Source organism: Halichoeres trimaculatus, unplaced genomic scaffold (genome assembly GCF_033239565.1).
Source record: "Halichoeres trimaculatus isolate MK-OKI-2021-1 unplaced genomic scaffold, fHalTri1.1 fHalTri1_scaffold_1, whole genome shotgun sequence".
NCBI lineage: Eukaryota > Metazoa > Chordata > Actinopteri > Labriformes > Labridae > Halichoeres > Halichoeres trimaculatus.
Window position 1 is genome coordinate 42,341,672 of NW_027437179.1, and position 23,128 is coordinate 42,364,799.

Consider the following 23,128-nt stretch of genomic DNA (forward strand, 5'->3'; position numbering starts at 1 on the left):
ATGACATGAAGATTTCATCATGACATGCTGATCTCTCCCCTTCTTGTGACTTAGTAGACTCTTTGTATCCAACTTAACACTCTTGTGATGTAGCATAATGAGCTCATCATTGTGTGACATGACGATTTCCTTGTGACATGGCATGAGGATCTCATTATAATGTGACACCACAACCTCATCATTACTCGACATGAGGATCTCTTTCCTTTTTTGTTATAAGATGGTCCCCTCCCTATGTGACTTACAGTGAGATAACAATGTCATCAGGCCGTAACATGATAATCTCATTGTGCCATGACACTATGTGATGATCTCATCATAACATGACAATCTCATCACCTGACGTGACCTGACAATTTCTTCTTCTGATGATCTCTTGATGCAACATAAAGCTACATGACCATCTCATCATGCAGTGATGTGCCAACCGCGTCCCTACATGGTTCATGATGGTCTTCATGTAACGTGACGTTACATGACATGATGTAACATCATGATCTCTTCTTCTGATGATCTCTTGATGTGACATGACGCGACATGACATCTTCATAATGCAGTGACATGACGATCTCGTCCCTACGTGTTTTGTGATGGTCTCCTTGTGAAGTGACATGAGGATCTCCTTCTGAGAAACAATCTCGTCATTCTATGACCATCTCATCTTGACATGAGTATCTCATAATGCCATGGTATGAAGATTCCATCATGACTTGATTAACTCACCCCTTCTTGTGACGTAGTACACTCCTTGTAACCAACCTGACACTCTTGTGATGTAGCATGATGAGATCATCATTGTGTGACATGATGATTTCCTTGTGACATGGCATGAGGATCTCATTATAATGTGACACAACAACCTCATCATTACTCGACATGAGGATCTCTTCCCTTTTTGTTATAAGATGGTCTCCTCCTGATGTGACATAAGTAAGATTATGATCTCATGACATGATAATCTCATTGTGCTATGACACTACGTGAGGATCTCATCATAACATGACAATCTCATCACTTTACAAGACCTGACAATCGCTTCTTCTGATGATCTCTTGATGTGACGTGAAGTGGCATGACATTCTCATAATGCTTAGACATGATGATCTCATCATGAAGTGACATGAAGATCTCATCATGCCATAATGTGCTAATCTCATCCCTACATGTTTTGTGATGGTCTCCTTGTGAAGTGTCATGAGGATTTTATCATGACATGGTGTAACATGATAATCGCTTCTTTTCTTCTGACGATCACGTTTTGAGACACAAAGTGACATGACATTCTTATTATTGTTATATTATACCGCGATGTGATGATCCCCTCCCTGCATGTTTTTTGATGGTCTCCTTGTGGCGTGACATGAGGATCTCCTTCTGGTGCAACACAGTCTCATCATGCTATGAACATCTCATCTTGCCGTGGCATGAGGATCTCATAACGCCATGATAAGAACATTCCATAATGACATGATGATCTCTTCCCTACTTGTAACATAGTAAACTCCTTGTGACGGACTTTGATATGACATAAAGTAACATGACATTCTCATAATAACGTGACATGATGATCTCATCATGAAGTGACATGACGATCTCATCCCTACATGTTCTGTGATGATCTCCTTGTACCGTGACATGAGGATTTTATCATAACATGATGTAATATGATAATCTCTTCTTCTGATGATCTCTTGTTGGGACAAAAAGTGACATGACATTCTCATCACGCCGTGATGTGGCAATCTTGTCTCTGCACATTTTGCGATGTCTCCTTATGATGTGACATGAGAATCTCATCATGCCGTGACATGACCATCTCTTCCCTTCTTGTGACAGAAACGAGTCTTTGTGATGGACTTGAAAATCTCCTTGTGACATAACATGACGGTCTCATCTCGATGCCACACAATATTCTCATCATTATGTGACATGAGGATCTCATCGTGCTGTGATGTGACTATCTCATCCCTACGTGTTTTTGTGATGGTCTCCTTGTCACGTGACATAAGGTTCTCATCACGCTATGACCATCTCATCTTGCCGTGACATGAGGATCTCATACTGCCGTGAAACGACAGTCTCTTCCCTTCTTGTGACCTAATACACTCCTTGTAACAGACTTGGCAATCTCCTTGTGACATCACATGATGATCTCATCATGATTTGACATGATGATCTCATCATTGTGTGACATGACGTGGCATGAGGATCTCCTGATGCTGTTTTTCAAAAAAGTTAATCTGAGTTAAACCTTGTGAAGTCATTCAAAGGAGACGAGCAGCCTCCCTTTAACTCTGCGTACCTTCCTGACCTCCTGCCCTCTGTGGTTTAGGAGAACCAGGTGTTTCTGAAGCCCCTGATCGGGCATCGACCCCGCACAGCTGTTGGTGAGAGTCCACATTGAACACTTGCTCAATCTTCCTCTGACATGCTCAGATCTGTCAGCCCTCAGAGCCGGATCGAGCCAACCAGATGGAGGCAGCCGGCCTCAGAGAGCTTCTTTCTCTCCTTAACGTCTCTGTGGCTCCAACTCCACCACAGGCCACAGTTTACTCTGCTCCATCCATCAGAGGAGGAGCTGCGGCTGCAGAAATGAGGAGCAGGCTGACAGTCAGCGGAGGACTCCATTAGTGCTCATTATGGAGGAGAGGGACAGATTAAAACCTGAACACAGGCGTCTCTGCTGGAGGAAAACAGAGGGAGCGCTTTGGGTTGGTTTCAGAGTCAATCAGTCCCTCCCTGTTTTGAGACTTTCACCCTCTGGTGAATCTGGGGTAATGAAGACAAATGCAACAGCCACAAAAACACAAAACACAGTTGAAATATAATCAGAGAACCAATCATCCACTGAGTCGTCCATTTATCCGTCGTATCTCTGCCGATTTCCCCCAAAGCGTCTGACGCTAAGCTGTTTCCCCTCCGTTTCTCTTAGGTCATCTCCGAACAGAGATTCACGAACACAACAACGTGAACTCTGCAGATTGGTCATGCATTGTTCTTTAATTTTCTGAGCCATCAGACAATAGAGCTCTTCATAACGCCGTGGCGTCTTCACTGAAGTTATCTGAGGGCGCCGAGCATTGAGTAACTCCTCTCAGAGTGTGTTATTAACAAAGAGCTAACGCTAACACACCATGAACGAGGAAAACTCCTCCTGACAGGCAGAACCCTCCAACAGAACCAGACTCATCAGCTGTGGCTCCATGAGCAGGATTACTCAACCCAGATCAGATCCTGCTGGTTAGAAAGGCCACTGATACACGGACGGTAAGTAAAGGGATCGGATGAAGACGTGTGCATCGTATCCTGACATTACAGCATGTCGGCTTCAACTCCTGACAGATCCAGCTCCACGAGGTAAGGTATTTATCAACAGGTAGAGCTACACTTTGAAACCTGACAACAAGCTAACTTTGTCAGTTTGTAGCGTAGCTTAGCAGCTGCTATATTTCTCTCTCCTCCCAGCCCGCTGCTCTGAGACGTGTCTGTAACGTGTAACGTTAGTGAATCCTGGTTCTGTCCTACCAGAGCTCATCTACCAACTCCAACCTCACCAAGCAGAGCTAACTAGCTTTTAGCTTGTGTTTTAGCCTCTAGCTTGGACTTCAGCCTTTAGCCTATGTTTTAGCTTTTGGTAGTGTTTTTGGTTTTAAATTATGTTTTAGACCTTAGCTCTTGTATTAGCCTTTAGCTTGTACTTCAGCCTTTGGACTATGTTTAAGCCTTTATCTTATATTATCTTATCTTATCTTAAAATCTGTTTTTAAAATGTGTTTTAAAATCTGTTTTAATCTTTTGTTTGTTTGTTTTTTGTCGTTGTTTGTTTTATTGTATCTTTTAATTGATCTCATTTTTAATTGAATTTTAATTGTTTTCTATAACTTGTTTTGTCCGTAAAGCACTTTGAATTGCATTGCTGAAATGTGCTATAGAAATAAAATTGCCTTGCCTTATCTAGTGATACAGATTTATATGATGTTTTAGGCTTTGGCTTATGGTTTAGCCATTAGCGAGTGTTTAAGGGTTTAACTAATGTTTCATGCTTTATGTTATGGTTTAGCCTTTAGTTTGTGCATTAGCCTTAAGCAAGTATTTTAGCCTTTAGCGAATGTTTTAGCCTTTAGCTCATGGTTAACCCTACAGCTAATATTTTTGCCTTTAGCTAATGTTTAAGCCTTAAGCTAAGTTTAAGCCTTAATGTTGTGTTTTAGCCTTAGTATTATGTTTCAACCTTTAGCTGGTGTTTCAGCCTTTAACCAATGTTTTTAGCACTTAGCTCGTTTTATGGCCTTAGGCTCATGTTTAAGTTTACAGCTAGTGTTGTAGCCTCTAGCTAATATTTAAGTCTTTATATCATGTTTTAGTCTTTTCATTGTGTTTTAGCCTTTAACTCTTGGTTTAGCCTTCAACTTCTGTTTTAGCCTTTTGGCCTTTGCTGTAGCCTTAAGCTAGTGTTTTAGCTTTTATATCATGTTTTAGACTTTCGCTTATGGTGAAGCCTTTAGCTGGTGTTTTGGCCTTAAGATAATGTTGTAGCCTTGAAATCAAATTTTAGTCTTTAGCTTATATTATAGCCTTTTTGCTCATGTTTCAGCTAATTTCTTAGCCTTAATTTTATCTTTTAGCCTTTAGCTGGTGTTTTAGCCTTTAACCAATGTTTTTAGCCTTTAGCGTGTTTTATAGCCTTTAGCTAATGTTTTAGTCTTTATATTATGTTTTGGACATAAGCTTATTATAGAGCCTTTAGCTAATGTTTAAGCCTTTAGCTGTTTTTTTAGTATTTAGCTAGTGTTTTAGCCTTTAGCTAATGTTTTTTGCCTTTATCTTGTTTTATAGCCTTTAGCTCAAGTTTAAGTCTTTAGCTAGTGTTTAAGCCTTTAGCCAATATTTTAGCCTTTATGTTGTGTTTTAGCCTTTATATCATGTTTTAGCCTTTAGTTAATGGTTTAGCATTTAGCTAGTATTTCAGCCCTTAACTAAGGTCTTAGCCTTTTTATTATGTTTTAGCCTTTAGATTGGGTTTAAGTTTTTTGCTAGTGTTTTAGCCTTTAGCTAATGTTTAGCCTTTAGCTGGTGTTTTAGTCTTTGGATAATGTTTTAGTCTTTGACTTATGTTTAAGCCTTTAGCTCTTGGTTTAGCCTTCAAATGTGTTTTAGTCTTTAGCCATTGTTTTACCTTTAGCTCATATTCAAGCCCTAAGCCAATGGTTCAGCCTTTACTAGCTGGTCAAGTCTTCAGCTAGTGTTTTAAATTTTGGCTAGTGTTTTAGCCTCTCACCCATGTTTTAGCCTGTGGTTTTTGTTTTAGCATTGAGCCGGTGGTTTAGCTTTAATTTGGGTTTTAGTCATTTGCTCTTGTTTTAACCTTTAGCTTGTGTTTCAGCCTTTAGCTAGTGGTGTAGCTTTCAGCTCTTCAATTAGCCTTTAGTGTGTGGTTTAGCCTTAAGTTTGTTTCCAAGCCTTAAACGTGTGTTTTAGCCTTTAGCTTGTGCTCTATCTCACATAGAAAGCTGGATGTTACACAAATCAGACTCAATCGGAAAGCCGAGAAGTATCATTTAGAAATAACCCATACTGGTGCTGATAATCTCATTTTATAGTCTGGATTAGGATCAGGCAGATATCTAGAAGAGAAACTTTAAATTTATATCAATGCATGTAAATAAAAACACACATTTCCATGTATCTTCCAGGTTTTTGCGCTAACAGACAAACGCTGCACTGCATTTCTTATTAAAGGACAATAAATCTTTTATTTCCCAGAGTGCTTTGAGTCAGAGGGAAGGATCTAGAAGCAGGTAAAGGTCTCTGAATGACTGTTTTGACTTCCTGTTTGCAGAGTTATCTCTCTGTGAGTGAACCGTTCCCTCTGTCGCTGAGAAATCAGATCAAGATGACTGAACATCATGTACACGCTCTTGCTCCTCGGTAGGCACGGCGTGCATCCCCCCGTCATGAGGAAAAAAAGCAGGAATGTCATTGGATAATAGGAAAAATATGTTTTATAGAGGAGGGAACTCAGAAAGCGTATAAACAACTCACTGAGGTATGCAGGGTTCAGGGATTAGAGTCCAAAAAACAATTAGGTGAAGGACCGTAAAAGAGTCCGCACGCTCACACAGAGAAAACACGGTTTGAATCCCAGAGAGGGGAACGCTCCACTGCACGCACTTCCTGCAGTCTGAGAGCGGAGGAGCACATGGAGGGAAAGACGAACAACAGAGGACAGAGAGCCTGTTCAGACCTTTCTCTGAGCCGTGCCACGTCCAGCTCGCCGCTCAGACGCTCACTGACTGATCTGAGTCAGCGCCGAGCTGCAGACTCCCCCTGAAGCAGGTTATCAACCCGCCGAGCGTCTGCTCCTGCACTGACTGACGGTTAAATCCAGCTGCTGACAGACCGACACTAAACACGTTGTTAGCACACACTCAGCTGTGCACACACACTCATCTCTGCTCACACACTCAGCTGAACACACACACACAGCTCTACACACACTCCGCTGGTGGCTGCTTCAGTCCTGAGGTTTACCCTCTCTGTGCTGGAGTTTCAGCAGCTTTCAGCTTCGATTATTGACTGTCTGTGCTTTTATTTTGAAAGTTCAGGTTTTTAATCCTGAGGGAGCAGTGAACCAAACTTCAGCGAAGAAGCAGAGAGTGAGTTTGTGTCCTCTCCGTGTGAACGAGCAGTCAAACTCCTCACACTGGTTGGTTCTCCTCACAGCAGGAGGATGATGAAACCAGGGACAGGAAGGAGCTGAAGGAGAGGTCACTCAGAGTTTGTTAGCAGCACTTTCTCTTCTTAGAAAAGGTAAACTTTGAGGTACTCCAGCCTCTGCTGCTCCCGTGCTAACCCTGAGTCTTTCCTCTGCGAAGTCTCTCTGAGTTTACTGCTGAGACGTCCTCAAAGAGCAGACAGACACTTGGTCGTTTCACGGTGTTGGGCTTTACCACAGAGGGTTCATGTTTTCCTGTCTCCTGATCTGAGCACTGATCATCCTCCTGTAGGTTCAACTAAAGCCTCTGAGGCTCAAACATCCTGCGTGTTGACTGATATTTCTCTAAAACGAGGCAGACAAACCAGCAGTCATGGTAAAACAGATGGACAGATACTTTTTACAGCACCTTCTGTTCTTTCTGATCGGTCAAAGCAATTTCACACTTCTGCTCTCTTTAAACCGTCCACAAGTGGCAAAATTATCAACATGTAAAAAATATTAAACCTTTGATTTTTTTCCCCGAAAGGCTCCTAAAGTCATTTTCTGAGGGAGTTATTTTTGTTACAGTATGGATTCAATCAATCAAGAACCATACTTGGATAAATGGATCATTTTTGACCCAAGTGTGTGATGTCAAAATATGAAACCTAATTTTGTTTAAAAAAAAAAAAAGAAGGGGACATGAAAAAAAAAGGTAATAATAAAAATAGAACTAAATAATAATAATAATAATAATAATAATAATAATAATAATAATAATAATAATAATAATAATAATATATTAAAAATTCTTGAAATATTAAAAATTATTCAAATAATATTTTCAAAAGATAAAGAAAAGAAACACTCACCCAGCAAGAACTCTGATGGCTCTTCTGTGTGGATGGATTCATTTGACCGACAATGTGTCAGGTTAATACACATGCTTGACATGTGGAAAGACATAAGCAAACAACAGAAAAAAATGTGTTTTGATTTCAAATATTCTTTCAATTAATTTGATATTTTTTCAAGTGTTTCTTATTGAGAATTCAATCTTTTGCACTTTTTTTTGGGATTCAATAATTTTTCCCTAATTCTCCAATTTTTAAACTTTTTGAAATATTTGCAAATGTTTGAAATGACCTTTTTTTAAAATCAAAGCACATTTTTCGGTATGGTATATAATCCCATGTTCTTTGGAAAATTTTGCAAATTTTTTAAATATGTATTTTTGGAAATATCTTATGCACATTTTTAAAAATTAAACATTATTTAAAATATTTTTTACATTTTTTAATTTTTTTTTTTTTTTAATATTCAAGCAAATATTTGTTGTATTTAGAAATATGTTTGAAATTTTTGCAAAGTATTGAACTTCATATTTTTTGGATGCTATTGCAAATTTTTGCAAATACATTACATTTTACTTTTTATTTGAAATTTTTGTAAATTGATTAAATATAATAAACATAGACATCACATGTACAATTTCATTAATTAAAACAAAAAAAAAAAATCCTGTTTGGAAAATTTTCCATAAAATTTTATCTTTGTATGAAAGTTTATCCACCTCATAATCTTTATTGTGAAGATAAATGTTTTTATTTTGTGGTTTTGGAATGACTTTTATCCAGGTGAGCTCAGGCTAAACGGCTCAGCTCACCAAGGTAGCAGACCCTCCTGCTGCTGCTCTCCGTACTGTTTGCTCACGCCTGATTGGCTGAAACTCCTCAGACTACAAACAGAATCCAGACAGCAGACTAAAGACCAGTGTCCTGAGTACAGAGCCTGTGTTTTCATGTATAATGTGAAGATCGAGATAATCTGAAGGGACGTTTAATCTGACAAACTGCAGCTGAGTTTCCTCTCTATCCCTCTTCATCCTCACTTCCTCACTCGCTCTGTTTCTCAGACGGAGATAAGTTTCTCTGGTGACAGCGGCAGCAGGAAAAGAGGAGGCTCCTCTGATGCTTTCAGAGCCAGATAACATCTCCTGATCTGAGCAGAGGAAACAGGAGAACAACACTGAGAGTTAACAGATGACAGCTGATGCAGAGGAGCTTCTCCAGGAAAACAGAGAGGAGACCAGAGGAGGAGGAGGAGCAGGGGCTCCACAAGGCCACGACCACGGGGCTAAATGTGCAACAGATGCTGCGGCTGTGGGGGTCAAAGGTCGTTCAGTGGGACCCTGAGTTTGTCTGCACATCGTATCCCTGAAAGCTTCACCTTCACACGTATGAACGTCAGGGAAAGATGTTCACACATGTTTTACTTTTACATTTTATCAGTTTCTCCGTCAGCACAGAGGTCGTTCAGACAGGGAAATAAACATGAAACGGGCAGGCTCCCGGGCAGATTTGTGCTCTAATGTTTCTCTTTACCTGAAGTTTTATTTTGTTCAGTCTGAAGATTCAGGGAAAGTTCCAGCAGCTTGTTCAGCTCGTGGAGATATGAGCGGCACGCAGAGGTGATAAAACCTTCACATGGACCACAGCATCTGTCTGCACACAGAGGTAAACTCAGGTCAGTCAGCATGGTGAGCTGACAAATGTTTGCTTCTTATTCATGAAAATATCTTTTTATTTATAGTTTTTTTTTTTTTAATAATTGATAAAACTGAAAACATAAAGTAAAACTTTTAGGGCTAATAAAAAAAAATCCCTCCATATACATATAAATATGGAGCAGTAAACAGCCAAACAGGGAAAACTATACATTTGTCTTTATTTATTAAGTTCTATTTTCATTTTATTTTATTTTTGTTCTACTTATTCTAAAAAGCAAATACTTTTTTGTTTTATCAAGTCAAGGGTCTGCAACCATTAATTTCATAGGAGCCATTTTTCCTCAGCTCACCTGGATTAAAGTCATTCAGGAGCCACAAAATCTTCTTTATCTTCACAATTAAGACCATGGAATGTATAAAACTCAAAACAACACAATCTAGATTAAAAAAAAAAATCCAATTAAGAAGTATTTTGGATTTATAAAATTGTAAATGTGATGTCTTCATTTTTTTTTTTTTTATAAAATTAGAAAAAAAGAAGAAAAAAAAAATTATTTGAAAAATTTTAAACAAAAAATTGCAGAAATTCCATAAAGAATTAAAAGCCCAAACATTTTGAAACATTTTCACTTGACTTTCAAATCTTAAAAATTTGCATCATTTCAAAATTAACTGAAATTTAAATTAAAAAACCCTTTAAAATTCAATAAAAAAATTCAGACAAAAATATCCAAAAATTTAAATAAATGAGTTATAAATAAATAAGTTATCGAATAAATAAATACATGTGGAAATAAATAAGTAAATAAATAAATAAATAAATAAATAAATAAATAAATAAAAAATAAAATAATTAATAAAAATAATTGAACTTATAAAGATTGTGAAAGTTTTTAAGAATTTAAAAATTTGAAAAGTTGGTAATAATCGAAAAAAAAAAAAAAAAAAATGAAAGAAAGAAAAGAAAAGAAAAGAAAAAGAAAACACAACCAAAACATAGAAAGGCAAAATTTTAAACTATTTTGAAAATTGTTTAAAATTAAAATGTACGTGTTCAAAACATCATGAAGAGGAAAATAGAGATTGTTATGAGCAATAAATCATAGTTAGTAGAGGAACAACAGAGGGACAAAATAAAGGCACACAAAAATTACAGAAATTCAAAGTCTTACCTGCTCAACATGCCCCCCAGCTCTGAGAGCAGCAGGAGACTTTCATCAGAGCAGGTGAGGCTCGTTTGGTGATCAGTGGACTCACCTGGAGAAGAGAATGGGGACCAACAGAGGAGAGAAACATACAGACCTGACAGATATTTCTTTTAACCCTTTCACATTTGGATTATTAGCAATAACCCGATTGTGCACGGCCATGTAAACACCAATAACCCCTTTTAAAGACCACTTCAGGCTCATGTTCAAGTTTTTAAAACCTGAATATTTGGTCATGTATACGCCGATCAGGATATCCCTGTCCAAAGAAACATTAATCTGTGTTCTGTGCATGTTCTGTTTGCTAGGAACCTTGGTCTTTTGAGAACAGGAAGTCTGCTGTGCTGCTGCTGTTGTTTATGTTGCTGCTGTTGCTATGGATACAGGAAAAAGTTATGTTATGTTCAGCATACCATGTAAACTAACCCTGTTTGTAAACGGGTTATACTTTATACGTTAAGGTGAGTCTCTGAGCAGCTGGAGGATTATCTCTTCACTCAGAGCTGGATTACAGTCTCCCTTATCTGGTTCAGATCTCCTCCTGCTGAAGCTTCAGCGACTCTCAGGCCAAACTCTCCAGAACCAAACGTCTGGCTTCAAACGCGCTGGACGAGATCCTGCTGACTGTAACCCTGCAGAGCGCTATGACTCATGGAGGAAATGATATACTCCATGAAAGCGTTGCCGTGTCATCATCAATCAGAGACTCAGGACGTCTTCAGGATGCTCACCTCACGCTCACGCTCTCTGACGCTGGCGGGGTGAGCTTATCTTCACACCACGTGTTTGCTGTTAGCTTCACGTCCTCGGAGCTCAGACGCCTCAAAGGTCTCCTCGCCTCCCAGATGTCCAACACCTCCCTGAGGATTAGAGCTATCTGATTGGCTCAGAGCCCGGTGCTGTTCAAAAGAGAAAGTGGACATAAAAACTGATCAGATCAGGTAATCGAGCTTGATCAAACCTGTGAGTCTGTGTGGTGAAATCTGGGATTAGGATAGATGAGGGGATTATCCTGATCCCGGCGGAGGCTGGATTCAGTCTGGATTAAGCTTAATGGAGGAAAATGGATCATCAGATCAAACAGGACAAGGTTTTAACAGCTGTGGGACTAAACTCTGCTCTCATTGATGTTTGACTCCAACAGCTTCGCTCTGATTGGTCCAAACTTCTCTGAAAAACTCTGTGGAGACAGGAGACAGCTCAAACGAAGCCTGGCAGTGACAGGATGGATGAAGGTGGTGGTGTCACCGCTTCTTCAAAACCTTTACATCAGCCTGACACCTGAGCCTCAAACTTTCTGCCTGGAGTTTTTTTTTTCTCTTTTTTTTTTTTTTTACCAAAAATACCATACCAAAACATTGAGGGCAGCAGTGGCTCAGTCCATCACAGGCTCCCTGGTTCAAGCCCCGGTACGGAACAAGATTGGGAGTTGGGCTGATAGCTGGGAGGTGAGAGTGTTGGCTTAAATTCCTGAGCACTGTCAGAGTGCCCTTGAGCAAGGCAGCAAACTTCCAGCTACTCAGTTAGTGGTAGCGAGCACAATCACTCTCTCCTCCTCCTCACTCTTAATCAGTGATTGTTTCTGTGCACAGGTGCTGTTTGTGTGTGTGTATGAAGTATGATTCAGAGTGTGAAAAACAGAGCTTTCCCCACAGGGATTAACACAGATTATCTCAATCTTAATCTTAAATTTAAAACATGTAAGAAAACGTTTTATAGCAGACCAGAAAAAAAAATGTGAATTTATTACATTTGTATTTACTTAGTAATTTATATATTCATCTATTTATTTATTTTTAATTTTTGAAGTTTCACAATTGTTTGAAATTGTATTTAGTATTTTTAGTTTGGCAAAATTTGAAATTCATTAACTTTTTAGAATTTTTCCAAATTTTTTTATTGTTCATTTTTTTCTTAAAATATACATTTTAATTTTTTTTACTTCTCCATTTTTTTTTTAATTTCTAAGATTTTTTTTAATTAAAATTTCAAGTTGATTTTTGATGTTGCAACTTTTTTAGAATTGGAAATTATTTGATCTTTTGTTCGCAAATTTTTCAAAATTGATTTTGTATTTTTGTCAATTCTAGCAATTTTTGTTTGAAATTCATGCAAATTATTTTTCAATTAAAACATTTTTTGAAATTTGTGCAAAAATTTTCAATTTAAAAATGTTAGAAAAATTGTGCAAATTTCTTAAAAACAAAAAAATGAAGAAATCACATTTACAATTTAATAGAAAAATAAATCTTCTTGCTTAGATAATTATTTACTAGATTTTAACTTTGAAAGTTATTTAAAAAAAAAACAAATTTTTGAACTTTTAATTATTTTTGGAATTTCTGCAATTTTTTGTTTCAAATTTTTTAAAATATACATTTTTTTAAAATTTTTTGTTTGCAAATTTATAAACAACAAAAAATGCAGAGATCGCATTTACTATTTTTTAAATCCAAAAAACTTCTCATTAAGATTTTTTTTTTCTAGATTGTGTTGTTTAGAGTTTTACACACTCTAGTCTTAATTGTGAAGATAAAGTAGATTTTGTGTCTCCTGAATGACTGTAATCCAGGTGAGCTGAGGAAAAATGGCTCCTGTGAAAGTAAAGGTTGTAGACCCCTAACAGGTTTCAAACAGTTGTTGGAACTTAAATCATAAACAGCCCAAAGTTTTTGAAAGTCCATAAAGGTCTCAGAGGATTTTCCCGGCAGTCTTCTGACTCTTAACAAGACCATCCTTCACAAATTAACATGATGCTCCAGAGGAGTCCTGACCCTGGTGGACATTCAGGGAGTTACAGGTTAAAGGCACTAAACTTAAACCACGAGGCTAAAAACACTTTTGAAGTTCGGTGTTTGGTTTTTACTGACATGAATCTAAAAATCAGTTTTACATCTGTTCATTGGAAATCGCTGCACTTCATCATCTGTAGGACTCTCTGACAGCACGCTCCCTCTGTTGGATCGTGTTTCCCTGAGCAGCTGCAGTTAAAGCAGAATGTCATCACGGTAATAATAATCACCAAAACAAGCCCAAAAGACTTCCAGCGCAGTAATTTCCATCAAATAAAACCAGAGAGCTGCAGATAATGGTGGTTTGTGAAGCACCTGTGGCCCAAACCACACTCAGGTAGCAGCTGTCGGAGCATTCTCCAGGGATCAGTGGAAACACGTCATCCCCAGCTCGGTCTGAGAGGAACACATCACTTCATGGGCGCAGTGACTCAGTCCAAGCTCCCAGCTCAGATTCCTTCAGATCCACAAAACAAGCCTGACTCAATCATCTCGGTGGGAAATCAGGGAGCATCACGCAACGAGCTGCACACAGGTTTCATGACAAGGAGGCGAAGGGAGGAACAAAGACCTGCTCCGAGGTCGAGGCAGACAAACAAGTTTATGGAGTCACTGCAGGAGCAGGAGCAGGAGGGTACGCAGGGTTCACTGCAGATCGTCTCAGTGTTTCAGCAGAAAATAAACGATCTTTACAGAGTGACCTGAGAAGCTCTGATTTCTCTGATACAAACCGTTTTCTCAGCGCTGTTCTCCGTGCTGCACTCATGACCACACGCTGCCCATATGTTCCTCTTTGAAAAGCTGCAGCATAAATCTACTTGACTCAACTGTTCATCACTGACAGCTTGAAAAAGAAAACCTGAATCCTCTCCTTCATCCTCTCCCTCTGCTTTTATCACCGTCTGCTGCGGTTTTATCTCTTTGAGGCCCTGAAAGACCGAAAAGTAAGTCACTGTTTCATCCTGTCAGATCTGCTGGTTCTGCCCAAAGATGGAGGGTCTTTATCGGTCTGCTCGAGCAGCGTTCACCCTGTGACACACAGCAACTATCGCAGGCTGCAGGACGAGGAATCAGGGTCAAAACCAGACTCACGGGTGCAGAGAAAATACATTTTTTTTTTGGTATGGCAGCAACAGGCTTCCGTACAAGTCAGTTCTGTTCAGTTTGAAGAGAAATGCAGTTCTTTTTAAGGACACTAGAGGCATCATAAGTCAGCCATGCCCTTTTATGGGCAAAAAATGCACCTGTCCCCTGCTCAGTGTGTGCTACGGTGGCCAGTAGGTGTCAGACTGTTTGCAAATCAAAAACAGGAATGCAAACACCACAACAGGGATAAAAAGAGGTAAATTTTAGTGGTTTTCTAACAGACAGCTTCCCCAACAAACGAAGAGAAGTTGTCAAAGAAATTTTTAAAAAGAGTCTTTTCTTTTTTTTCTTTTTGAAATTTGGCCGTATTTATTTTGTCCTCTATGGTGCTTTTATGTTTTAAAAATATTTGTCATCTTATATCTAGCTTTAAGGGTAGGATCTGCAGGAATTTTGTTTACTTTTTTACTTGTTCATAAACACAGCATTCAAACTCCGCTCCTCCTCCTTGGCTCAGTGCCAGCAGCAGCCCACACCCACACGACCCACACGACGACGTGAACACACTCACTAGCCTAGCAACCACCTGCAGCATCCCGTTTCTACATGGGAGAGACTTGAGGGCCATACACCTGACTTAACATGTTAGTACAAGCAAACCACAGGTATGTGACATACCTGGTTAGCAGAAAGCTAACTTGGGAGTTTCATTTCTCTTTGGTTGTTTTTCTTCCTCCATGCTACGTCTGCTATCGTAGCAGCTCTGATTAGCTTCTTCCACTCGCTAACCAACACGCAAAGTCAGTTGGGAACTCAGCGCACTGTTAATTGGCTAATGTAACCACCTTTACTCACTGCCCAGAAACGTCCTCAAACAACCAAAACATCAACATCCAGGCAGAGGAGTGGGTTGAGGCAGACACAGACACTGACACACATGTATAGAGACCCAGAGAAGACGACTGAGCAGGATTGTTCCAGTGAAAGTTGACTTTTATTTCCTTTATTTAGGAAAATCCTGCAGATCCATAACGTTAGCATTATAGCTATATATATCAAAGCTCATATATTTTTAATTTGCAAATCTTCTGACACCTTCCACCCACCATATTATGCTACTAGTGGAATCCTGTTCTGAACCAGGCTGTAAACATGTTGATTTCTGCTGTAAAGATCGGCTTCTTGAATGACTGTGTTTGTGGTTTCTGCTGTTTCTGCACTCAGCCTCTAGTGGACACTCTGGGAACTGCAGCTTTAACACTTTAACTTAATGTATCAGGGCCTGAGGTTGGTGTTTGGACATGCACACACACCTACATCGTGATCACACATGTACACATCATGCTACTCAACATGCTCGGCTCCTGTGGCTTTTTGAACATGTGTGTGCATAACGAGGAATAAAAAGGATCCAGATGTCTGGAGAAAGAGAGGCCTTCAAAAAGACGTGTGTGTGTAAGTGTGTGTGTGTCTGTGTATTTATCAGTTTGAAGGAGCAGTGGTCAGAAATTCTCTGATACCTTTTGATAAATATTCAGTCCTCGTTATGAGATTACTCGTTTCCATTTTCCCTCCAAAACACCAAACTGAGCTTCAGAGGCCGAATTTAACGACCGTTTTATTTCATGACATCATCAGTGAGTTAACATAAAATACGGATCCTTCAACAGGTCTGATGTTCGCAGAAAGTCCGCTTTTATGAGCCTGACAGTAAAACTCCAGCTTTTCTTTAGCACACGCTCAAAAAACCTTTATGAGTCGTTTCTGATCCACTGTTTGTGCAAACACCTGTGGACAGAAATGATGAAGTATCGTTAAATAAACTCCGTAATGAGCCGGTTTGGACCTCTCTGGGTGCAGCATGAGATGCTGTGGAGTCAGCTGATGGAAGCTGGTGCAGCAGGTAATGAAGTTAGGCAGTTACCTGACAGGAGGATAAAAAGGAGATTTAGGATCCGTGCATGAAACATCAGGAGCTTTGGTTAGATTTTACGATAAACTGCTGCAGAAGATTTTTTTCAGGGGGACAAAGAAAGACAAGAAAAACTTGTTTCCAAAAATCTAAATCTTGTGCAAGAAGCAAAAACAGAGCAAGGGAAAAACTTAAGGTATAATTTAGCTGCCCGGATTACTATTTTTCATTGGGTTCATAAAAATGTGTTACCATCTGTTTCAGCATCATTTGAAAAGGAGTGCACCTCTTTGTTTTTGTTTATTCCTCACTGATATCTTATCAGATTAACACAAAAAGTGAGGTTTCCAGAGAGAATAAAGAGATTAAATCAACATGATAAAGGGTAATGCTAACGTCAATGGAAAATTCCATTGATGGGCTAACATAGTTAGCATTGTGATTGGCTTAACAGGAATTTACACTTTTCACAGACACACAAAAAACACTCTTCTTATCAACACTCACAGAAAATCCTTTCCTGACTTGTAAGAAATTATTTAAGCTGCAAATAATCAGAAGCTGCTTGTTGCTGCCATAGCCTGTATATAGAGAGGACAGCGTGGCTCCATCATTTATCATTGTACGGTTTTGAAGCCAAAATACCTCCGTCCCAGGCGCAGACATTTGCAGCCAGAGTCTGTGCAGTAGAGACTGTGAGGGATTCTGGGAGAATCTGAGTGGAGCTGGTTCTTCTTTCGAGAGTCTAATCACTTCCTGACTCTACCTCCAGACATATTTTACAATCCCCGAAAAAATACACAAGAACGTCAGCTGTCAATCATCATTGAACCTCGTATAACTAATGAAAATGAAACTTTTCAGAAAAAAGAGGACTTGGACAAAAGACAGCCAAATGATATCTTCAAATCACCACAACAATCAGACGTGAGAAACATTTCTACCAGGTGTATTAATTTTTTAAAGTTTGACCACAGCCCATCTGGAATGACTGGGGAGATGGATTTTTTTTTTTTTTCCACCTATACTACAGCCAGCCACCAGGGGGAGCAGTTTTGTGGAGACCTCACTTCGAGCTGAGCAAGATGTCCATTTTTTTTATTTTTTATTTTTTTACGGTGTACGGTTGCTGCTTCTCTGTACGGAGTTTCTCTGTTTACTCTATGGAAGCCCTAGATCAGGGGTCCCCAAACTTTTTCCCGTCAGGGCCAAACAACTTTTCCCTTCTCTGATGGGGGGCCAGGGTCAGTTTGTAAAAAAAAGTGTGATGATCGCAGAGGTGTCCAAACATAAATAGTTATTGTTTCCCAAAAAGCCACACATGACCAAATATTAATAACCTTTTCTGGGATCTTGACTGGAAAAAAAAATCAGAAAATAAATAATAACACTATAAATGCAATATGTAATACTATTTATGAAATAAAGAATAACTAAATAACCCTTTTCAGGTTTTTCACAGTAAAAAAGACCATAAAATGTTAACTTTCTTGTAGGCACTACTGTTTGCAGCTAACTCTTATTAACTTCACTGTGAAAACCAGAAAACTAGCAGGCTAAGAAACTGAACTAAGCCTCCCAGCACAATACATTTTACTACCAGTATGGTTGTAAAATGTATTGTGTGGACTTTTTTTTAAGGGAGGGGTCTCAGATATGGCACAAACTGCAGAAGGGCGGAATAGAAAGTTACGTTCTCTGCATGTGTAAGTCTCGATCACATGGCCAGACTGAAAAAAAAAATTATAATGCACTTCTGGTATTGTTCAGGGGGCAGGGCAAAACAAGGAGGCGGGCCGCATCCGGCCCCCGGGCTGTAGTTTGGGGACCACTGCCCTAGATGGTCAAAACACTCAAGCTCAGTCATGTAAAAATTAAACTGCAACTGTATTACATGCCTACAACTGCAGAAAAACTGAAATCTTACCAAGTGTTTTTGTCTTATTTCCAGTGAAAAAGTCTTTCTAGACTTAATATGAGCCACAATCACTTGACCAGTCTGGAAAAATGTCTTTATTTTTTACTTGTTACAGCAATTCAGACCTCATTTTTGAATTAAATAAATTGAAATAGGATATTTTTTCTGGAATGGTCAGAAGAATGTGGCTCATATTACGTCACAAAAACACTTGATAAGATTTTTCTTTTTTTTTTTTTTGCAGTGTAAAATTGAAATTTTGGAAAACTTTATGGAGATATTTATTTTTCAAAGTTTTTATTTAATTTCATTTTAAAAGTCAGCTGCTGAGCCTGGGAGCTGTTTGATGAATGCATGCTTAAAGGCTTTAAACAAAGCGTTGGAGTTTCTATTACTCAAACATTTGATGAAAATGTTTTCACTTTTACTGCAAATTAATATCAGCTTCCTTGACTCATAATAATGGATATTGGCCATGAAACAAATGATCTCTAGTTTTGAGGGTATTTTCCATGCGGACTGAAGTTTGTCTCACACAGAAAGACAAAACATTGAATATCTGCTGATCTGTTCCCCACTTTTCACATATATCCAAAACTCCAAAGTTCGTATAAATATCTTCTGCTATCTGGGATGTGTTTTATGTACTTTTCAGTCCATCATCATGTCTTTTCATCTTTGTTTTTTAAAGTTTGATGGTGGAAGTTGATGAAAGAGGAAGAAGTTGGCACAGAACGCAGATAAAGCCTCCTGTATTGGTCTGATTTCTGTCAGGAGTGATTTATGATGAAGGAGACGTTGTGAGTGAGTCCAGTTCATGGCTCAGGACGAGGCACACAGGTGCACTGAGTATTTTCCACAGTGTTCCCGTTTTGGTCTTAGCAGGCTTTAAAGCACATTAAGTCAGATCCCTCTGAGCCAAACATCCTTCAAACATTAATCTAATAAAACTCCTGCAGAACTCCAGGATCAGGCTTTTTGATGACTCACTGCAGGATTATGATGGTTTCTTCTTAACGAGCAGGTGCAGAGTTTCCTCTTTGTCTGAGAGAGCAGGCAGACTTTAAGGATTCACTGCAGGATGCTGCCCTCTGCTGCTCTAATCCAGGAGGTGCACGCTCAATCCAGAGGAAGTATCCTCAGCTTCACTGGTCAATCTCTCCAACAAACCTGGGATTAGCTGTGTCTTCCCAGGTTATTCAGAGTTTTAGTTTCCTCTCCTCTGCTGTCAGACTAAACTCAGGTGGTGTCATATTCCTTTCTTTGATCGGCATCAAACAGCTGATCGATAAACCTGAACAGGAAATGATAATTCATGCTTTTGTCTCTGGATTAATGCGTTTCAAATAGGCAGAAAAATCTAAATCACAAAAGGTCGGCAAGACAAAAAATAGATTTGTTACCCTTTTTTCACATGTATACGGAAGCGTTTTGCATTCACTTGAAGAAAAAAACAACTCAGGTTTTTCAGAATAATTTATTCTTTAGTTTGTTTTTTGTGGTAATTAATTTTGTTTTTCTGTTTAATATTTTTTCATTGGTTTGTATTGTGTTTTTATAATTATATTGTTTTTCTTTTGTTATAATTTCTGTTTTAATGAATATTTTTTTTGTGGTGATTAATTTTGTTTTTTTTCAATTTAATTTTTTTATTGGTTTGTTTTCTGTTATAATTATTATATTGTTTTTTATTATAATTATTTCTGTTTATATGAGTAAATTTTTGTAGTAATGAATTTTGTTTTTCTGATTAATATTTTTTTATTGGTTTGTTTTTTGTTATAATTATTTCTGTTTATATGAGTTATTTTTTTGTGGTAATCAATTTTGTTTTTCTGATTAATATTTTTTTATTGGTTTGTTTTTATGAGTAATTTTTTTTCTGTTTTCAGATTACTTTTTTCCTGTTTTTCTGAGTAATTTTTCCTTGAAGTATTGAGCTACTTCGAAATCCCATGAGAACCTCCAACCTGCAGACGACTCCCGTGGATGTGTGGTGGCTCCTGTGTCCCGCACAGATCAGAGATCCTGTTCGGCACATATATGCCTTATCCTTAACTTTCTACCGGCTTTCCAATGTCGAAGCAATGCATTTTTAATGCCACATCTTCGTCTATTCCTTAAGTATTACATTGAACAATAGGCTTATATAAAATATAAGGATAAAGTTGAAAACATACCAAGGGTATCATACCCTGTGTGTGGCTAATACCTTACCTTTATTGACCCGGTACGGACCGGTAGAAAGTTAAGGATAAGGCATATATGTGCCGAACAGGATCTCTGATCTGTGCAGGACACATGAGCCACCACACATCCACGGGAGTCGTCTGCAGGTTGGAGGTTCTCGCGGGATTTCTGAGTATCTCAAAACTTCAGGAAAAAAAATTACTCCTAAAAACAGGAAAAAAGTAATCTGAAAACAGAAAAAAAAATTACTCATAAAAACAGAAATAATACTAACAAAAAACAAACCAATATAATTATCATAACAAAAAAAAAATAATAACCACAAAAAAACAAACCGAAGAATAAATTACGGTAAAACCTGAGTTTTTTTTTTTTTTCTTCAAGTGAATGCAATACGCTTCCGTACATGTGTTAATCTGCTGTATGAAGAAAAATCTGAATTTATAATTTCTCTTTTTCTTAGTTTATCCTTAATAATATCCTTTAGTCAAAGATGTTTTCCTTAATTTCATCTAAATGTTATCTTATTATTGTTAATTTCTTAAGTTCCTTTGTTAATGGTTATTTTATTTTATTTTGTCTTTTACTGATGATTTTATGACCTGTCTGTTATAGTTCTACAGTCGTCCAGCAGATGGCGGTGTGGTCTGCACATTTCTCCAACTCCAGCTTCAACACTTCCTCTTTTGGCCCTCTGTGACACCTGCTGTTCACATGTATGTTTAAGTTAACATATCTCTACACAAAACCTGAACGCTCTGTTTTAACATAAATCTGGAAATTCATAAACCACGGATCTGGATCAGACTGGATCAGACTGGATCAGACTGGATCAGCAGTGACATTTTTATTCTCTGACACATTTACTCATTTACTGCTCCACACTCCTCCACTGAGCAGTTACTAACATCCTGTCTGCGTTTCTGTATCACACACACACACACACACACACACACACACACACACACACACACACACACACACACACACACACACACACACACACACACACACACACACAGTGCCCTGAGTGTAATCTCCTGTGGAGGTGTGAGCATTAATCGCCTCCTCTGTCTCTTCCTAAGAGGTTTATTCACCTGCTGATCACGACAGCTGCTCTCTGTTCCAGCAGGAAGATCCAGATCTGGGTCAGAAACAAACATGTAAAGGAGGAGACGTCCTGCAGAGACCCAGCTCTTCGTCATCATCATCATCATCATCACTGAGGAGGAGGAGGAGACACAGACTGCTTGGTTCTGAGGTCCAGGAAGCGGACACATTAAGGGGTCTGGTTATGAAACAGGAACTCAGCTCCAGCTGAAATACAACACTGGGTTCAAAGTTTACCATTACAGCTAAGCTAATGAAGCTAAGCTCCAGAAGCTAATGTTAGCTTAACTAGAGCCCTTTTGACAACAGCTAACAATGATGTACGATCACCAAAGAACAAAACTAGAACCAAACAGGCCAAAGAACTTCAACAAACAAACAAACAGACATGATGAACAACGCAGCTAGGCGCTAACGCTAGGCTAACTTTAGCTAACTTAAGAGAAAATCCCAAAGTGTCCGTCAGACTGCAGCGGTGGTTCAAGTGTTAAAGATGACTTCATATTTTTTTTACAACAGGGGGGCCAAACTTTTCTTGCTCGAGACCCGAAACAGAATTTCAGAGTCTCCCCGGGAGCCAAACTCAACCCTCCCCTGTAAGTGACCATTCATGATCCTGCAATCAGATCCTCCAGATACTACTGTAGCTCTCATTGGACAAACTTCAACAGCTGTGATCAGAGGTTCAATGTATAAAGGCAAGTTTTGTCAAGAAGTTGATTTCCACACACACTAACTGCACAACCTATACCTGTATCGAAGAAGATTCAAGGTTTACATAATTCTTATGTTTTTATTTTCACTCCATTTTGACTTTTTGTTTTCAATTTCCCTTTAGTGTTTATAAATTTTGAAGCAGGTATTCTGGTTTATTTTATTTCTTTTAAATTTTATTTATTTATTTATTTTTTTAAGCTATTTTTTAATTTAGTTTTTATTTGTTTTGAAAAAGGTTTCTTGGTTTATTTATTTTCATCTTTTGAAATTACTTATTTTTAAGTAGTTTTTTTTGTATTGTAAAGCAGGTTTCCTTTTTTTCTTTTTATAAATGCTTTTTAAAAAAAATAAAAAAAATTAAGCAGGTTTTTTGGTAGAGTTTAATTTTATTATTATTTTTTTAATGAGTATTTTTATGTATTTTTTTCTTCCTTTTATAGCAGGTTCTCTTGATACTTTTATTTTTATTAATGGCTATTTTTATTTAGTTTTTATTTGTTTTTAAGCAGGGTTTTTTTGCTTTAGCTTTTTTATGCTTTTTTTATTTAGTTTTATTCCTTTTCAAGTAGGTTATCTAAATAGTGTTTTTTATAATTTTTTTTGTTTTGAAAATGCTAATTTTTATTTAGTTTTAATTCCCATTTAAGCAGGTTTTCTGGTTATTTTTTTTATTCATTATTGAAAATGCTTTTCTTTTTTTAAAGTTTTTATTAGTTTCAATATGAGTTTGAGTCTTTTTTTTTTTTCTTCAATATTCCGATGGAAATAATTGCTTTGGTACTCGCTGATACTTAAATGCTTATTTCATTGTTTATGTTATACTTATTTAATTTATTGTATTGATCTTACTTCCAACTATTGTATTATGTAAAGAGCAATGGTAATAGAAAAAAATCCCCTTGGGATTGAAGAAGTATTCCTGATTCCTGATACCTGATAATGTTGGTTCCACATTTCAAATTTTAAAACATTTTTTCTCTCCATCTCCA

General features: G+C 38.0%; 1 protein-coding gene across 1 annotated transcript in view; it reads right to left on the reverse strand.

Annotated features, from left to right (window-relative positions):
• The window catches only part of rspo4 (R-spondin 4), a 56,335-nt gene extending 48,693 nt beyond the window's left edge, over positions 1-7,642 (reverse strand). Inside the window, exon 1 of the mRNA XM_074669104.1 lies at positions 7,570-7,642. Within this exon, the coding sequence (XP_074525205.1) occupies positions 7,570-7,642 (73 nt within the window). The remainder of the gene's footprint in view (positions 1-7,569) is intronic.
• Between the last annotated feature and the right edge of the window lie 15,486 nt (positions 7,643-23,128).